The sequence below is a fragment of the Pseudorasbora parva genome, chromosome 20 (genome assembly GCF_024679245.1).
Source record: "Pseudorasbora parva isolate DD20220531a chromosome 20, ASM2467924v1, whole genome shotgun sequence".
NCBI classification, from domain to species: domain Eukaryota; kingdom Metazoa; phylum Chordata; class Actinopteri; order Cypriniformes; family Gobionidae; genus Pseudorasbora; species Pseudorasbora parva.
Window position 1 is genome coordinate 26,295,156 of NC_090191.1, and position 19,452 is coordinate 26,314,607.

The window sequence follows — 19,452 nt, forward strand, 5'->3', positions numbered from 1 at the left end:
CATCCAGCTAAGAGTCCTTATCTCAAGGGTGCCATTTGGGACAGGGTGTACTTCGCTGCATTCCAAAGCATGATGTCGTACTCCGACTGACTAAGTTTCATAGTTGTTGTTTTTAACCTTTAATAGTTAATTACATTAAAAATGTAGTACTCTTGCTTGTACTTTAGTAAAACTTTAAATTACTTTTACTTGAGAAAAAGTAATAAAGTACTACATGTCTTTTTATGTAAGTATGATGTTCAGTATGAAACGTAGTGCAGTAAAAAAGTGCAATATTATGCTTTGGAAAGTTGAGAAGTAAAAGTTGAAGAAGAACACTGATAAAGTATGTATACTTGAAAAATGTTCTTGAGTAGAAAGTAAAAATACTTAACTACTGTCTGCCCCTGCAAATTGTACACTCAATATTGGCAAGGAATGCTAAAAACTGCCTGTTTAATTTCCCGTCTGCTGTGCAAATTTTTTATCTTTGCCAGAAGGCAGTATTTTTTTTTTAAATATTAAAAAAATGCAGCAAGAAAATAGAGCTTAAGAACAACTTTGTTTGCAGTTATGTCAATAATATTTTTTTTTTTGCATGGATGAAAACACTTGTGGGAACAACTCACCTATTTTATGTGGTCAATGGCCAGATCGACCACTCTTGTGTCTTTATAGTGATAGTCTAGCTCATGCAAGTCTTTAAAAATGGTCCAAAAGTATGTTAACTGGATGTGTTTTGACTCAGTAGTTCACAAAAACAGGAATCTAGCCAAGGACGGAGGAAGTTAGTGTCGAGTTTTCTGAGAGGGTGAGGCATCGAGTGTTGATATATGAGATCCTAATGCTTGCAGTCATACTCTCAGTGCACATATTGAGTAGAGGTGAAAGTGATTGTTTGTGTGGGGTTTAGTTCCTGGCATGCAATGCTCCTTTTCTCAGCAGAACTCTCCACCTCTGCACTGGAGAAGCCAGCAGTCATTGGATTTGAGTGAAATCCATCTAACAGGGCAAGATAACTGCATGCTAGTCTCTGCATTTATAGTGTCTACAGCTTAGACTTCTGTTGGGAAGAAACCATCAGGGACATCAAGCTGTTTGAACTTAGGCCTAACCAGCTAGATCCCCTCATTGAGCTGAGACTGCATGGGATTGTTCTGATATTTTTAGAACCAGCTTTGTGGACACTTTTTGTAAATTGCCAGGCTGAATGAATTTCATTCATTACTAATTTCATTAGTAAACATAAAAAAAATCTGTTACTCCAATTATTTAGTCTGCTCAAACCCTACCCCTTTCTTACATTCGCTTGTAAGCTAACATTCATATTTGTATCCGTCCGATAAACAATCGTCCCCACCTAATTATTATTTGTTTTTATATATAATAGACGTAACCTAAATATAGAATATTAAAGAAGGATTTGTCACTAATTCCGTTGCATTGCAAATTTTCTTGGATATTAAAGAAGGATTTGTCACATTCCGTTACATTGCAAATTTTTTTGGATAGAAGGATTTGTCACATTCCGTTACATTGCAAATTTTGTTGTAAATTTGTTGCCTGGAACAATAGTTAGTTTCATGGTCATTATTCAAAAATATCTGACCACAGAATACCGCAATTGACAAGCACTGTAATAATTTTGCTAAACACACATAACATTCAAGTTCTAGGTTGCTGACTACAACCATAAAAAGACACACAACAAAGCTCTATTCTAAATTTATTTCGTATTTTACAATGTCAATGCACCGTTTTCAGTGATGGCATAAATAGTTTATGCTGCTCAATAAACATGTCACCATTTCAATGTGTTTTCCAGGCATTTGACACTACTTAAGAATGAAGTAGTTTAACATAATTTGTTAAAAATAGAGCTGAATAGAACTTTGTTACCCAAAGAGATTTTGGTACTGCATTAAAGGTCAAAACTTGTGATCCAGTGAAATCAAACCATGACGCCATTTGATCTAAGCTATCAGCTGAGCTTAATGTTACAGTATTTTAGTCACACCTGTGTGCATAGCAGCAGGTGATGGAATGCACACTGTTAATTTTTAATGCACACACTTTAGTCCCAAACCTTAAGCCTGTTATAACTGCACATATATTTATACGGGCATTTAGCACAGTCCATGTTACACCTTAATACAACCCCCTTGAGTATTATACCTGTATTAAGTGTAATAGGTGGATCCTCAGGCCTCTCACACAAGCTTAAAACTGAACGTCAGTGCATGCGGCCTAACAATGCTAAAAATAAAAACATTGTTTATTTTAGCTGTTAAGAGAGTGTTGTGCATTTTTTCCCCATTCATGTTAAAAATAGTCATCTTTGCTACTTATTGATATGTTGCTATATGCTATGTACAATTGTTTTTTCTTTTTTTTAGAAAGGCATGCGTCTCAAACATTCCACTGGTCACACAGAGATGACTTGGTTCGTAAAGTCATGCGGCATTCAGACAGCCGAATGTTCTTTTGCAAATCATCTGAGCACCAGTTCTGTGTAAAATCAACACACAGCTACTCCAAAAATAAAACATCCAAATGTAGAAGCAGATGGATTTTGTTTTGAATGTATAGGCGCCTTAACATGCAAGGCTTTAAACCAAAGCTTTACAAGATAAAATTTAGTCATCCATGTTAAAATGTTAACTTTTGCCAAAATAGTGTTTTTGGGCAAAAATCGGTTTCATTAGTTTACAAAAATATCAAAACAAATCCAGAAGCTAGTACTGCAAATCTAAATGAGCAATTCCTTATACACACTTCCAAGAGGTCTTTGCTTTGTCTAAAATAAATGTAGTCATTCTGTATCTGTATGAATGAGGTTTTAAGGAAAGCAGGTGCTACTATAGTTAGGCATTCAGAAGAAATAAAAATGTCATCAACAAAATATTTTGGAGCTGCATCCCTTTGCACAATTACAAGTCGCTACATTCATGACTTCCAGAACACTTTGGTTTGATCTGAAATAAAATATAATTCTGATGAGTAGTAAAAATATTAAAGATTATTTTAAAATATATGCAACTAGTGTGATTTTTGCTAGTATGTGTACATTTTAGTGAGATCAGCTAAATAAAATAATACAACTAAATTTTCAGTGTCAGAAATAAAATGCATTTATTGGCCAAAAAGGTTCACTGGCAGAACACGTTGATCTAGACCAGTCGTTGTGCGTAACTACATTGTTCTGTACTTGCATTATTTAAAAGGCTGCTTTTTTAAAGTAAGCTGTTCAGCACATTTTACCTTTTACGTTTTAAAAGGTAACAAATTTCACTTGTCATGCAAAAACACCTCTCTTCCTCACTCTCACACTATTTTAAAACACTGCATGCACCTGTTTTCCTGATTAGTGCGATCAAACGCAGAAAATGAATCTTCAGCTTTTAAGATTTCGTTAAAATTCCACAGCAGATGTTTTGGCCAATAAAGTGCAAACTAAGGCAAAACCCCACCCCTTTCTATGAGCTTTCATCACGACTATGAGCCATAAAATATAAACTGCATAATTTATCATCCTCAACAATCTCTTTGCATCGCCCTTAAATTCCTGCTGCTTGCATATCGCATTGAGTGTGAGGTTTACCTGGAGAGTCAAAAACATTCTTGAAATGAAAGACATCATCATGCTGCATTTTCTAACTTGCACCAAAATGTTGATGGGTTGAATGTAGGCTGAGGCAGCTTGTATTCTGTCTCTTTTTCTGTATGAGTTTAGTAGTTGCCTTGTTGAATACATGTTCAAAGCCTTACTGTGTTTTGGGTCTAGTGAAAGTGAGCATACATTCAGCTGGAGATGTCTTTGTAGGATTTGGAGAAAGCACTGATTGGGTTGGATAAGTCAAACAGCCATCAAGAGGAAAGAATTTTCACCATGAGCATGCTCACTGCATATTTTCTGTCGAATGAACAACAGATACCTCTTTATTTCCAGGTAGTGTGTTCTCGCCAAAGACTCAGAGTCATGGTCTTGGAGTGATGTTGAGTCATGTGGGAAATGAAGACTGCGTTTAGATGTTGATGCCGGTGCAAAATCAGACATAAATGCCTTCAGGGTTAAAGGTCGTGTTCAGGGGGCTCTGCAGAACTCGTAGGTCAGCAGGAAGTTGTCGGGCAGATCCAAGCCGCTTTAGAGATCCAGACAGATTTTCTGACTCTACAGAGACATAACAAAGAGGGATTTTACTTAAAGAGTATACTTGAAGTAGACTTGAGTTTAGAAATGTACGTTATAGGTTGGCTACATTTGATTTGCATAAATCTAGACCTGTGTTTGTACCTGTGTAAGCTTCCTCCTCACCAGGGTCTGCTGGTAGAACTGTTACTTTGGTGCCAGTCTGTTGAATAAACTGTTGAAGGTTTACCTGCCTTAGCTCCTTGGTTAACTGTTCCAGCTCCTGCTCTCTTTCCTAAATCAAACAATTAAAAGTAAAATTATATAACATCTAAAATAGACAATTTAATCAAATCTTTTTCCTTAGCTATACCTTAGCATGTTCATGTGTTTTTTTAAAGAGGGAGTCCAAAAAAGTGTGCTCCAAAAGACATCCATTTAATTTGTTACCAAGATAGGCCATAGAGAATGTAGTGCTCTAAATACAAGTGTTTCTGTGTTGTGTAACATTCCAGATGAATGCAAACTGTACTAGAACATATCCTACTCCTTCACTTCATCTGTGAGCTCTGGAAAAGATCTTTTACATAACATCTGTGACCACTACCCTCCACCCCCACCCTGCTTCCTAACATTCTGCAAAGCCGATTAGTCGCACTGTTGGAACTTAAGGCCAAGGAGTCCAAAACAAAGCAGCTCTAGCTCACTAGGTTTCAGCAGAGCCATGATTCAACTGCATGACACACAGTACTGGTCATGATTATTTTGCTATTCATTAGTGCTTTGCCTCAGAGGCTGTTGTTACACTTGGTATGAGTACTTTGAATGAACTACCAAAACTTTATATGCACAGAACAGCACTTGAGATAATCTGCCACTGATGCACTGCAAGAGATGCAAAGACTGCTCAACGAGAAGAAAAGCAGCTATGATGGAGGTTTCCTATCCTGCTCCTGGAGGGCCAATGACCTGCAGAGTTTAGCTCCAACCTGCCCCCAACACACTTGCCTGAAATGTTCTAGTAATTCTGAAGACCTTGATTAAGTGTTTAGGATGTGTTAGGGTTTGAGCTAAACATTGCAGGTTAGTGGTCCTCCAGAAGGACTAGGGCACCCTTGAGATATGAGAAGACTATATCTTTGAAAAAGAAATCTACAATTTAATCTTAGCATGCTGCCAAATTCATTAACAGCAATTCATACCAACAGTGAACAATACTTGCATACTTGGGATTTAGTTTACTGTTGTATCCGAATGAACCTTGCTGATATCAAATGGACTCATCCCAAAAAGCACTAGTTGTAATGGAACCTCAGTCAGAAAGCCAGCAATCAGGCTTTTATTTGTTAGTCTAAGAAATTGTATTCCTTTAGGTAAACTCACCTGTAGCCTTATATTTGACTGCCCAAGTGAGTGCTCCACAACTCTGCAGCTGCTTTCCAGTCTTGCAGCCTGCTGCACCTGCATGTCCAACTCGGCACGAGCCTTGTCCACTCGCGACCGTACCTCCATTTCATCTGCTAGTCGCGTCTCCATCAGCTCTTGTTGTAAGCGCTCTGCCTCAAGCCCTGCCTCCATGCACTGAATACGAGCCAGGTAGTCTCCCAGCTGCTCCTCGCACTCTTGTACACGGCTACGCAGTTCCTGTAGCTGTGCACGCAGTTGCCTCTCGTTTTCCTGCTCAATTTGCAGCTCATTCTCCCAGAATTCATGCTCCTTCATTTCCGCCTCATTCCTGCGGACCTGCTGCTCTAGTTCAACCAGCTCCTCTTCCTCTTCCTCTGTCAATTGCTGCTGCAACTCTGTCTCACAGCGTTGCAGTTTCTGCTCTAGGACGCGCAGCTTGTCCTTCTGCAACTGCACCAGGCGGGACAGCTCCTGCGTAGGTGCCGGTGTGCTGCTACGGTTTATCACCGTCCTCTGCTTTGTCTCACCCTCACGACTCTTCCCAAAGATGTCACGCAACCCCTTAGCACCTCCAGTGAAAGTAAGGGATTTGCGTTTCGGTTCACGGCGTTTGAGGGAACGATCGTTGGCTGTGGGCCGGAGCTTTGCCATGGGAGGGAGACTTTGGCGGTATAGGCTACGCTCAGGGGCTCTTGCAGAGGTGTCCGAAGTGGGACGCTCGCTCAGAGAAGGGCCTGTACGTTGAAGCACCAACTGCACATCACTAGCGTACTGACCCCACTTGTTTAGAGAAACCACAGGATTCTCATGGGGTGCCAGGTGCCTCTCTGTCTCTCGCCATTTTTCAATCAGTGTGTAGCGACCAGTCCGCCCTGCAATACAATAATTTTACATCAGTGATTGTTCAAATACTGATTAAAACATCTGTAATTAGCACCGCAACTTCTATTTTCAGTTCAAGATGAGGTGTATAATTTCTGAACCAGTAACAACACCAATAAAAAAGAATTATTGTAGTCAAACAAGTTTCCCAAATTCCCCCTTTGGCCATTGGTTGATCTTGTGTTGCAGTGTTAGGCTTAATCGGGATGTTCAAACAAACACAGCATTGTTTATTAGTTGAACCACAGCCTTTACACTCTGGGGAAATCAGCTTATGAATGGCTTGCATTTGGTTGTCTTTGTTTATTAAGCTGGGATAGAAGGTATTATAACATACAAAAAAAAACGACACACTTTACATTTAATCAAACTGTGTATGGCTAAATAGAGAAGCACTAAAGCTCTAGAAACATGGTGTCACACAGATTTAACTTTCCAAAGGAAATTCATCTGACATTCACCAGAGACCAGGCGCCTCAGTGGAACAGAGATTGTACTTATTCATGAAATAAAGGAATAAGACACAGTCTTTTTTCCCCCAGTATAGGGTGATCGGGTCGAACTCTGAGACTAGAAAGGGACAATACTGCATTTCACTCCTCCAATCTCTGATCTCAATGAGGGCTTGTTGTCAAGGAGACAACCATAGTGAGTGGTATGTTGTGTAAAAAACAGAGGAAAGGAGGAAAAAAGGAGCTTGGAAGGGAGCATACAAAAATGGGAAAAGTTCTTTTAAAAATGGTGCCATTGTGGTACATTTACAAGTTATTCACAATTAAAATTAGTGTCTTACCTATTGCTTGAGCCAAAGCAATCACAACCTCTTGACATGTGGTGACCTCTGTGACCCCGCAGACGATGCGCTGCACTCCATCCACCCACACCTTCAGCTCCATGCCTATCATCTGGATGATGTCATTCCTCACTTCTGCAGACACCCGTTACAATCTCTCTGGCTTGCATGCTGCCCTTATCGCTGTTTGTGAGGCAAAAACATAAAAACACCCTCTCTGTCATTGGAATCATCTTTAATAACAGTGACACTTTGTTCTTTAATATACTCCATAGTATCAGTCGGGCAGAACATCTTTAGCTCCTGGTATAAATGGAGGGTTTGGGGGCTGAAGTGCTAAAGTTTTACTCTGAGCTTGCTCACACGCTCTCATCTCTTATTGTCCTTTCTTCCAGCTTGCAAATCAATTTTCACTTAGCCTACTGTATTGTCGTTTGGCTGTTAATGTTATTCTGTTGTTCTCTTAAAGATTGTTACACTGGATAGATCTAAGAGCCAGTTACAGTGTGTGGCTAGTTGATGGACATCTCATTTTTATTTTTGATTCATTGTAAAGCAACTCCAATTTATTTTGCCAGTCTGACTGACAAGAGTAAAGTGATTAATTTGTATCATTTTAAATATATACATCAATATTGTAATTAAAATTGATAGTTGAAAAAGCATTAAATGCCTCCAATGTAGATCACTCATAACAAGGTATTTTAAGTTTAAGACATTAAAAGATCAATGAAAACCAAGCATACATTCCTTTTCCTTTGTTGTGCAAGTTTTGTTTACGTTAAATCTTTGCTAAGGAAAGCATTGGTCTAATCTAAACTGATGCCTCTCCTCTTCCATGGCAATAGTGCTGAGTGATGAGAGTGATTTATTTAGCTGTGAACCGCTCAAGCTGAAGAACTGGTCCAAACAAGCCTGTGTGAACACTATAGATGGTGCCCACTCCCATGAGACTCACTCATAAAGGATAAGTGGGATGAGCTGTATGCCCTTGACAGGTAATAAGTCTTTCAGTGCGTGTGTTGTGAAGAGAGAAAGTCCTCTGTTTGTCTCTCATTCTGTCTGTCTCTGAGAGGGTTTGGTCTGAAATGGCCTGCCCTGAAGCAACATCTTGATATGTCACCTCACACCCAGCTGATATATATGATGGATACATGTCCCTGCATAGTGTGATCACTATGTCAACACTACACAAATACTGTTGCAGCAAACCCCTAACCCCAAGTATTACATTTCAGCATGTAAAAGGCAGATTTGAACGTGAGCTTGCAGTCAATTGTAAGGTGCAGGGTTTTATGAGAATGAAATGATTGAAGTCCTGCATAATGTCACTAAAGAGTTGTGTTAGTGTTGACATAACCAGCAACATATCACCCTGTAGCCCAAGACTGGTTTCCCACTGAAGCTAAACAGGACTGAGCCTGGTCAGTAATAATAATAATAATAATAATAATAATAATAGAGAATCTGCCATTTTGCCTGACAAAAAAACAAAAACAAACAGAAGATTTAGTAGATTAACGTTGGTGGACTTGAATTTGAAAAATCGTGTGTATTGACGTCTTTCTGCGAATAAAACAACATACCTTAGTTCTAATGTTCATTCATGTTTATTTCACGCTATAGAGATGATTGGTTCACATGCCGCTTGAACTGAGGCACTACAGCGATCTGTCACGACCATGGTCATTACACACAAGAGCCACACAACTGTATTTATTGTTTGAATTGTTTTAAAAAAAGGAGAACATTTGAAAGCTGAGACTTTGTTTAATACCAAAAGTAACCTAATCTGTCTTGTCTTTTGGTGCGTTGACAGTGTCCTTTTTGCTTTGCTATGTATTTTTTACTGTGTGAGAATGTGTGGCATGAGAGAACCATGGCTTGTTGGACATACTAACAGTAACTAAGGGGGAATTACCAGCTCAAAAAAGGAATTAGAGATATGCATAGATGAACAGGTCACAATAAGATGAATTTGGAAAATAACAAAAATCCCAAATAATCCCCAAATGAATGAGGGATTCAAGCAATAATATCATAGAAACATAGGAGCAACCACCTACAGCAACCACAAGGAACACCCTAGCAACCGCCTTGAAATGCACTTACAACCATTTAAAAATTCTTAGCAACCACCCAAAACATCCTAGCTTTTGCATGGGCAAGCACCATCACATCTAGTCTCATCTAGTTTTAGTTCTATCCTGGTGTTTGTTTTTAGCCTGACGTGGTCATCCTCAATTCTAGTCAGAATATGAGTCTGAAACTGCTCCATTGGGCTGTAATTATGGGGCGTGTTTCAACCGAACCAGGAAAGACATCAATTGGATAGACCTTAAACCAATCAGAGCAACGAAGCGACGCATTGTCAAATGTCAACAGAGCTTAACTGCACTGTGTTGCCAAGTCCGCGTTTTTCCCCCTCGGGTTGTTTTCCCCTGCGGGTTGAAGCAATTATTATGTGATATATAGACCCATGAGTGCAAATTTTGGCAGGCAACCTTGCCAAAATAATACACATTTTACCCTCAATTGCCGTTTTTCCCCCGGAGAACCCCCTGAGAAGCTATTGTTTAGGGCTAGTAGTTGGCGGATTTTGTTGTAAAAACTTGGCAACCCTGTCTCCACGCGTGCTGAAATCAGGCTGGAATAAACAATCTTTGCCGGTGTTGTACAAAAATAAAATAATTTAATGATACACAGAGTACTTGCCCAACATGATCATCCTTTCTGAGAGAAATTGTGAAGGTGAATGCATATACAAACAAGCTCTCCGTTTAGGATTCAAAAAAATATAATCCAAGCCCCTTTGATGACGTGCATGATTGTTACTGTTGATTATCTGTCCATCATCATCTAAATCCCTTCTTGATGATTTAATTGGTCCGAACAGTTTCTGTTCGGGGATAATTACTCCTCTATGAAGCAAGGCCAGACCGAACTGCCCGACCTAAAATTTCTGTGGGAGCGGGGCTAAGTTCGGCTGGCATCCAGGCTAGTGTGTTATGATACTCTGACATAATATTTTAATCAGTCTCTCATGGGCAGAGACATCGGGCCAAGAAGGTACGTAATGTAATCATTCACTTCTGCTTCAGAAATCTCTCATGAGCTTGTTAATACAAAGTTCAGTTCCACCAGTTTAGCAAAGCAGCATACAGTTATGTGGTGTTGTTTTCATGTATGTTTTATCCACTGTGTTAAAGCCCTACCCCCAACAGTATTATGTGTCAGCTGCAGAATATGTGTTTAACTGTGTATACATGAGTGATACAGGCATCTGCTCCAGACTAGCTTCGGCTTCATGACCTGGGGCTAAATTTAACAAACTCAAGGATTTGGTGGGGCCTTCACTGTAAGGTGCAGCCAAGACAGGAGACGTAACGCGTCTAAACTCACATTCCAGTCGACTCACATGTCTGACGTCCATAAACACAGATCAGTGCAGCACATATGGCTGTATCCAGCAGTAACCCCGTCGGGTGTAACCTTCCCAGCATGCTGTGTTCTTACATGCTCTGTCAGGTCAATGTTGTTCATCCATTCTCTTTACTATTTTAACAGTTAAAAATGTATATAAAATTTGTCATGGTAGCAGTCATATTTAAAGGGTTAGTTCACCCAAAAATTTAAATTCTGTCACAAATTACTTACCCTCAAGTCGTTCGACAACCGTAAGACCTTTGTTCATCTTCGGAACTCAAATTAAGATATTTTTGTTGAAATCTGATGGCTCAGAAAGGCCTCCATTGGCAAGATTCTCAAGACCCATAAAAGGCACTAAAGACATTGTTACACAGTCCATCTCACTACAGAGGTTCTACAATAATTTAGAATCAACGAGAATTGTTTTTTGTGCGCAAAAAAGAAATAAATAACTTGTATAGTGATGGCTGGTTTCAAAACACTGCTTCGTGAAGCGTTGAACCGTCAAATGTCTTCGAAATGTCATTGTTGCCAATGGAGGCCTTCTGAGCCATCGTATTTCAACAAAAATAGCTGAATTTGTGTTCTGAAGATGAACTAAGGTTTTATGGGGTCTGGAATGGCATGAGGGACCGTACCATAGACCTTGAAGGGGACATAACCAGCCCCCCCACCCCTTATTTGAAATTCTTGCACTGCTCTGCATCACTTCTTTATGCAGCTCTGTATGTTGTTGTTGGGATAACAAAAAGGTTTAAAAGTTACATTTTAGTCTGGTTTGCCTCAGGTCTAAAGGCGCTCGTCAATGTCAAAATGATTGAGATGGCCAATCAAATCAAAGTAGGTAATCAAAAACATTCTAGAAAAAATTCTTTGGGGGGGCAAACACAATGGTCTGCTGGAGAGACGCCCACCCCTGCAGGCCTCACAGCATGACTGGACACAAACAATCCATCACCATGGTGATGCTTTTGCGGTTTTGTGAATCTCTCACATGGCTGGCTGTGACCGGCCTGGGAACTAACAAACACCAGCAATTAAGGAACAATCTCTTTATTTTAACTTTTGTCCATGTCCCACTGTATAACTTTATCCTGTCAGGGGTTCACAGCTGAACAACACATCAATGATTCACAGACTGACACTGAATTGAAGCCATTTAAAATAAAATTGTTTGTCAGTACAGCCTCTGTTAAGGATGAGAAGAAACCCTGAGTAAGATTCATTAACTCAAAGTAACTTTATTCTGAGGTGAATAGGTCACAGTAAGTGGTCCTATCACAGACAATGTGGGGGAAGGGATGCTGCACATATTACCCCACATGCAGTTCAGGACAAAGGCTGCGTCCGAAATTGAATACTTCTCACTATATAGTATGCAAAAAACAGTACGCCAACAGAGTAGTTTGTCTGTATGTCTCATAATATTTGAAAAACAGTATGCGAAAAGTACCCAGATGACCTACTACTTCCGGCGAAATTCTGAAGTGTGCATACGATGGACACTTTAGTATCCCATGAGGCAACTGGAGACGATTTATGAATGGAGGTGAAGGGATGTAACTGACGCTGTTAGGTCACATTATAACGACAACATGGCAGATGTAGTATGTCCGGATTACATTCATACACTCATTCTTACTATATAGAATGTACTTTTTTTAACGGTCGCGAAGTTCGTTGAAATTCAAATGTAGTACCTACTCACATAGTACCAATCAGTACCTGATTTCAGATGCAGCCAAAGTTTAATTAGCATTATTTAAACAAAATAAAAATAATTTTAGGGCAAAAGAGAGCTCAATCTTGTTTCAACTCTCCTTTCTCATTCATTGTTAGATTATGTGAGAGCTATGTTTGAGAAGGATAACTCTTTGCCATTGCATGGGCACTCAAACAATGTTTAAAAATTGATTTTATATTACTGAATGCTTGCCTTTACAAAAAAATTAAATAAAAACACCACACTCAAATCTCATGTTTGGGTCAGATATGTACAAACCCAGTCATTGGGTTTAAAAATTTAATTAAAATATTTAAACCAGCAGTTGGGTTTCTCCATATTTGACCTAAACATTGGTTGAAACAACCCAGTATTTTTTATTGCACCATAATGCCAGGGTGTTGTAGTTGTCAACACACCAAGATGTTTGGAGTGTTTTTTAAATGCTGTTTTTTAAATGTACATTTCTGGTTGCTTTCAATATAGTCACCAGAGTCCATTTTTGAGTCTGTATAATATTCTGACCCCTAGATATGACTGGTGTCTTTCCCTAAATTCAAATCTGTGGTAATTTATCGCCAATGCATACAGCCAAATGTAACACAGGCACTCGACACGTGCACAAGAGGGTTTCATCCTCATCCAGCACTACTTCTCTCTACAAGTGGCTAAAAATGACACATAAACATGTCTTTGTACTTGTTTAAACGTGCGTGTGTCTATTGTTGTTGCAGTAGTAGGTCCTAGTAGTTTGTTGTTGTCCTATATCATCTGTTTCTTTTTTGTCTGTAGCAGAGTTGCACTTTCGGACAATCTAAGTACACAAAAAATAAGATGCAAATCTGCAGTACATACTATGCTGATGATGACATTTGCATATGCATACCCCAGCGAACACTTAAAAGCCAAAGTACACTTTTGACTTAAAGCCACAATTTCTCACCAATAGAGGTGGCTTATTCAAAACAAAGGCGTAGCTTGATGACGCCTGGATGTCGCAGAGCTTTTAGGCTATTCACGCTTTCTCTGGTCATGCGTATGTGTGGTAATGCAGCGCTATTTTCTCATATTAGATACAGTTGAGTGTGTTGAAAGTTATGTTTTAATGCTACTATAAGACACTTGTTGTACACTGCAATCAATATTATGCATGGTAAAACACGGTACTCGTGGTGAAACAAGAAATCCAGATTTAAACAATAAGACTAACTGTGTTGAGCTACAAAACAATGATTATAGTTTTCGGTCGATGAATGTATACAAACAGCTGCTCACCTTTTTAAAGCTTCTTTGGTGTTTCCATGGTTTCTACCTCAGAAATGAAAGGGTAACGCAGGTATGATGTTATCGATAGGCGAGGCACATACACGGTCTGTGTCCTGGTTAATTTTTTTTTATTTCTCTGGATTTAAACATATTTGAAAATATTTGGGATAATGTAAGTACATAAGTTTACAAAATATATAACTGTTCTTGTGGTTTTTGGATATTTTAATCCAAAAATCTTACATATCGTGCCTTTTAAAGGTTAAGTATGTGGAAAAACAAATAACTCTAAATATAAGCAATAATAAGAATAGCGAGAGATTAGCAAGCACCACTGGAAATATTGTTAAATTAATACAAAGTGCCATTAACAAAACAAAGAAACCAGAGAAGAAAAGAACATTTTCTCTGTTTCTCATGTTTTTTCTCTTGCACAACAGACAAATCCCTTAATTTCCTAGAGTTGGTCAGTGTGGGTTCAAAGGAGGGAAGTGAACTGTCTGTGACCCGTGACCCGCTCTTATTAGAAACCAGCAAAAATACACAAGCAAGGATATTTTAATTACCTAAAGTTCTGAGAGTGTTGTGAAATATACTTCATACAGTCCTGTGGTTACACATACTGTACGCACAGACCAAATATTTTCGGCACATATATTTAACAAATAATGTCTTTAACTTCATATAAAAGGATGCCACAGTTTTGTGGAAATCTGTGGGTGTGAATCTAGTCTTACTAACCCATCAAAAGAGTAGAAAGGCTTCTTTAGCCTACTCCAGATCCTGATCTGCATTGCCATGCATTTATTCATGATATTACATGTACATCTCTCAGCACAGTTCCATCTCACTACCTCTCTACTATTACTCTGCCTTCTGCTCTCCTCAGATTTCCTTCGCTTTTTCTCTCTTGCTCTGGTAGGATGTGCACTGGAGTTATTTAGAGCTCTCCTGTACAACAATCCATGATCAGCAGATCTGATCAGTGGGTGTTTGATGAGCCAGCTGTTGTCATATAAGATGGTGTAATAAGAGGCTGAGGCATGTGTAATTGGTTGTGAGTCAGTTCCATGAATGAGGCATGTGTAAACAGATCTACGGGTGAGTGAGGAAGAGGAAGGTGGTGTCCGAATTCTAAAAAAAAAATCCCCATACAATGTTTGCACAGTATCCTATCCACTAAGATGACTCAATCTGGTCTATTTTTAATGGGTTTTGCGCTGCCTGCTGCATCTGAAGGAGTGGTACATTAGTTCATACAGAAAAAATGAACTAATGATTCAATTTCGCAACATAGTCATTAAATATTTACTTGGTTATCTCTAAAGCTAATTTGAATTTGTTACAAATAATTTGAGGTGACTTTATGATGCCTTTGTAATGTGGACCTTTTTCCCACACAGCTCTCTAAATGAAGTTGAGGGTGAATTTATCATACTTTTAGTCTGATTTTAGCAAGAGTGGACATGTAGAACACTTTAATCTGATGCTGATGAACAGAAATTCAGACCTGCTGAAAAGCGCATTACCTTAATCACAAAGGCAACAGTTTGGCTGAATATTCTTGTGCAAGTTTTGAAAGTCAGTTTATGTAATCAAGCCACATTAACAAAAAAATTCCTATATCTATTTATAAGAGTGCATAACTTTACAGTTTGTATGACTGTATGTATATAACTTTGCATTTTTTGGTGTTTGAAGGAGTTGTTTGAGATCATAGTTTGATCATATTCATCATAACTTAAGTACTCATAAATATAAATCATTAAGATTAGAACGTAAAAAATGGAAACTCTGTCATCATTTACTATCCACATTATTTTTAAGATAAGAATGGGTGTGGCCATTTTAAAGTCAGACGCTTCTTGTTGTTTTAGCTGTACAAAAACTGTCTGTTACATACATGTTGCAAACTATATATAGTATTAAGTAACAGTGTTGTGCAAGTTACTTCCAAACTGTAATATATTATAGATTACTTACTACTGCTATTTAAAAGTAATTCATTACACTACAATATTACTGTCTCAGAATTGTAATGCGTTACATTACTCCTGTATTACTTTTGAGTTACTTTCACCAAAATAACTACAGAAGTAGCTTTTAACATTCTAAAATGTAGGCAGAGAGTATTTTACATCCAGTAGAAGGCGATATGATGAAGAATAATGACATGGGCTATCCAGGCTATCAATAGAGAATTGGCAAAAAAGTGAATGCTCAAGATGCAAGAAATCATGACGATCCAAATATGATATAAGTATTATTTTAGAGGTAAAGTGATTATCTGGCAATATCTGGGAATAGCTTCTGTTCATAGACACAACAGAACGTTTATTGTTGCGACATAGTTGCGAGATAGTTATTTCGGTTTTAGAAAAAGGTTGTATTTGACTGCATTTGCATTTGACTAGCCTATACGTTCTTGTCCTCATCTCTGATAAACTAAGCAATGCGCATCCATCTCGCGAATGTACAGTAGGGATGAGACGGTGGGGACATTTTCCCACCGGTTAATCAAAGTGTGATGACATCACCGGTATCTGGGCTTTTAAATCACTATTCTATTTAACCGAAAGGAACATGCGCACTGCCGCTTGGTCATTAATAACGGGAGCGGATGCAAAGCGAGTGCTTTCAATGAATTCCTATAAAAGTTAAGCTTCCATATGAACTGAAAACGCGCCAGTGCGCGCACACCGTGAATGACAGCTCGTTAGTAAACGCGCGCTCTGTGTGCGGCCAAGCAGATTTTTAGTTTCGGTTTAAAATTAGCCTATTATTCTTAATGAAATACACAACACAATGACAAACCCCTTTAATAGGCGCTTTTACATTTTACTTTGAAACCAAATCTTCCGCGATCATCTGTCAGCTCAAGATCACATTTTCGGTTCATGCTTCCGTTCTTATTTGAACGGTCTGTTCTCTAACTGAACTAAATGACTGTATTACTATAAAAAATCTAAACGACGGTGTCACGGTGTGCAGTAGTCTTATTCTGTCATCTTCACCTAAGTGTTGTCATTAGGCCTATAGTTTAGCCGCGCGCGCCTTGTCTCTCGTCCGTTCTTCGACGCGCTTGTTGCTATTCTTTGAAACGACAGAGCCTTTAAACCTTCTTTAGCCACTTTTCCACTGGCCAGTGCGAGCACAGAGACTGAGATCATGCCTGCGGCACTAAACACGTACGCCTTCACTGGACTATGTCACACCATATCCAAAAGTACACCAGCAAGAGGGAGATGAATTGAAGTATTGAATTGAAGGAAAATAAAGTAAATCGCTACACAAAAATATATCAGAAGCTGTCAGTTAGTATTTAATTGCTAACCTGGAAACCACACGCGGCTATTGAATGACCACGAACAGGTAATAACTTGCATATTTCATGCGTTTAATGTATCGCGTCTTTTTTTCCTTTTCCTTTTTCGTTTTATTGTATTTCTTTTTTCTTTTCTTTTTTTTTTTGGGGGGGGGGGGGGGGGGGTAACGCACGCGTTACTGGAAATGTACCGAGTAAAATATTACTGAAAATTGATTAGTAATGCCTTACACTACTGCGTTACAGCAAAAAGTAATAAGTTACTGTAATTTATTACTTTTGTAATGCGTTACTCCCAACACTGTTAAGTAATATATATTATATATATAGTATTTTTATTTTATTTCATTTATTATTGTAATCATAAACACACTGGTTTTTTGCTCAAATAGTTTTACCATTTACTGTACTTTATTCTCTCAGTTAGGCCATTTACATATAGCAGCTAATGAATCAGTAGTCTTGAATTTACTGAAAATAGCTTGCTTTGGCATTAAAAAAATAAGGTGGATAATGATTAATAAATGACCACATTTTAATTTTTGGATGAACTCTCCATTGAACAGATCATACATTTCAATTATTAGAAATGTAATTAAACGTGGATTCAAATATTTTCACACATTTATATTGCAATGTAGGCTACACGAATTAATAAATAGTTGTCACACTTTTACTCCAGAAAAGCAATTTCTGTATAGGAAAATAAATACACAAATAGAGGGTCATGTTGTCACACTATAACGTTATGGGTGAGTGATGATGGACCCTACCACTAACCAGCTTCAAAATCTCGTTTTTTAATTCAAACCTTTATAGATGCTCAGAGACAGTCAATGTGACAACTTGCGATGTCCTCTTTATAATGTCTAATAATGACTCATTAATGAAATGTATTATAAACCCACGGCTTAGGAGTCGTTAGTGTTTATGGGATGCAGTGGTATGTGTTTTGTAAGTTTAGGAGGGGCTGCAGGCCTGCTGCTCATCTTATGGAAAACAGTCACCACCATCATACTGTCATTTAACCCGTTAAAACGTATATCTGGGCTGGTGATAAAGACCTGACATTGACTGCACACAGTCTCGTGTGTCGTGTCATGCGTCTGTTCTTGTTCGTTCCTGTAACGCGTCCCGTCGCAACTATTTAACGGTCCCCCATAAAAACACATTAAATACATCTCGCCCTTCTCTCGGTCTTCCGCGACGGTCCAAAACACGGCATGGAGACGTTTATTTAAAATCATTTCCGTACCTGCGTGTGTCTGCAGTGCCTGGCAGCCAGTATCCCCAGTCCGGGTCCACTTCGCTTCCCCAAAGCAGAACCGTGATTTAATCAGATTATCTGGCTTTTTCTTTAATGTATCGTAAACACCGTCTTCATTTGATGTCAGTAAATGCGTTCCGGTTGAGGTCCGTTAGGTGGGTCCGCTCGCTGAAGTTCAGTGTGGCCCGTTACATCAGCAGCAGCAGCTCTGCTCTCACGCGAGTAAATACTGTGAGCGCGAGCGGGACACCGCAAGGCATCATGGAGCGAGCACTTAAAGCTGCAGCCCGCACTGAACAAGTGTGCTCGCAATTGCTCTCTCTCTCTCTCTCTCTCTCTCTCTCTCTCTCTCTCTCTCTCTCTCTCCTCTCTCTCTCTCTCTCTCTCTCTCTCTCTCTCTCTCTCTCTCTCTCTCTCTCTCTCTCTCTCTCTCTCTCTCTCACACTCACACACACACACACACACACACACACACACACACACACACACACACACACACTAGCCTATTACCACATGAAAGAGTTATTTGGCAAACTCCGTAGAATTTTTAGCGTTCACATCTTTTATTAAATCATGATTAACCAATAATATTATTATTAAGTACACTGCAAATTATATGAATAAATCACTTCCATTTATACATGTTTGATGTGTGACAGTAGCCTATTATATGTTTATTTAGTTCAATTATTATTATTATTTTTAATATATAATACAATTTTGCTGTTGATTTATATAGGTTAATATAATAAATAAGCCGTCCCTTGACTTTTAAGATATAAAAAAAGATTAAGATACTACATAAGTTTATTAAAGGGGGGGTGAAACACTCAGTTTCAGTCAATCTCATGTCAATCTTGAGTACCTATAGAGTAGTATTGCATCCTTCATATCTTCGAAAAGTCTTAAGTTTTATTATATTTGTAAAAGAAATATGGGCTGTACCGAGTCTTTCCGGAAAAAAACGAGCGCCTGGAGACCTATCGTGTGGGCAGAGCTAAAGAATGACGATCGCGAACAAAGCGGTGACGTCCTCAAGCGTGGAGAAACCCTTGCTATCGTTCTCAGCTAATAGATATGATCCAGAATCTAATTCGGAGGCTGAAATAGAAACAGCAACAGCAGGACGTCCGTCTCTGTGGTATGTACTGTATTAATGGCATGTCAACATTTGTCTTTACTCTCAGTTTATGAGGACATGATTCGGTTTATGGACTATTGTATGCGACCAAACCTAAGTAGCAAGCAAAAC

The 19,452-nt window shown here is 38.8% G+C and overlaps 1 protein-coding gene across 1 annotated transcript; it reads right to left on the bottom strand.

Annotated features, from left to right (window-relative positions):
- Positions 1–1,768: 1,768 nt before the first annotated feature.
- Positions 1,769–18,497, bottom strand: rassf8b (Ras association domain family member 8b). Its single transcript, XM_067427011.1, has 5 exons — positions 18,189–18,497; positions 7,191–7,373; positions 5,492–6,387; positions 4,274–4,403; positions 1,769–4,150 (listed from the first exon to the last, which is right to left on the bottom strand). The coding sequence occupies exons 2-5, from the start codon at positions 7,300–7,302 to the stop codon at positions 4,029–4,031; spliced, it is 1,260 nt and encodes a 419-aa protein (XP_067283112.1). The 5' UTR covers positions 7,303–7,373; positions 18,189–18,497; the 3' UTR covers positions 1,769–4,028.
- Positions 18,498–19,452: the final 955 nt, after the last annotated feature.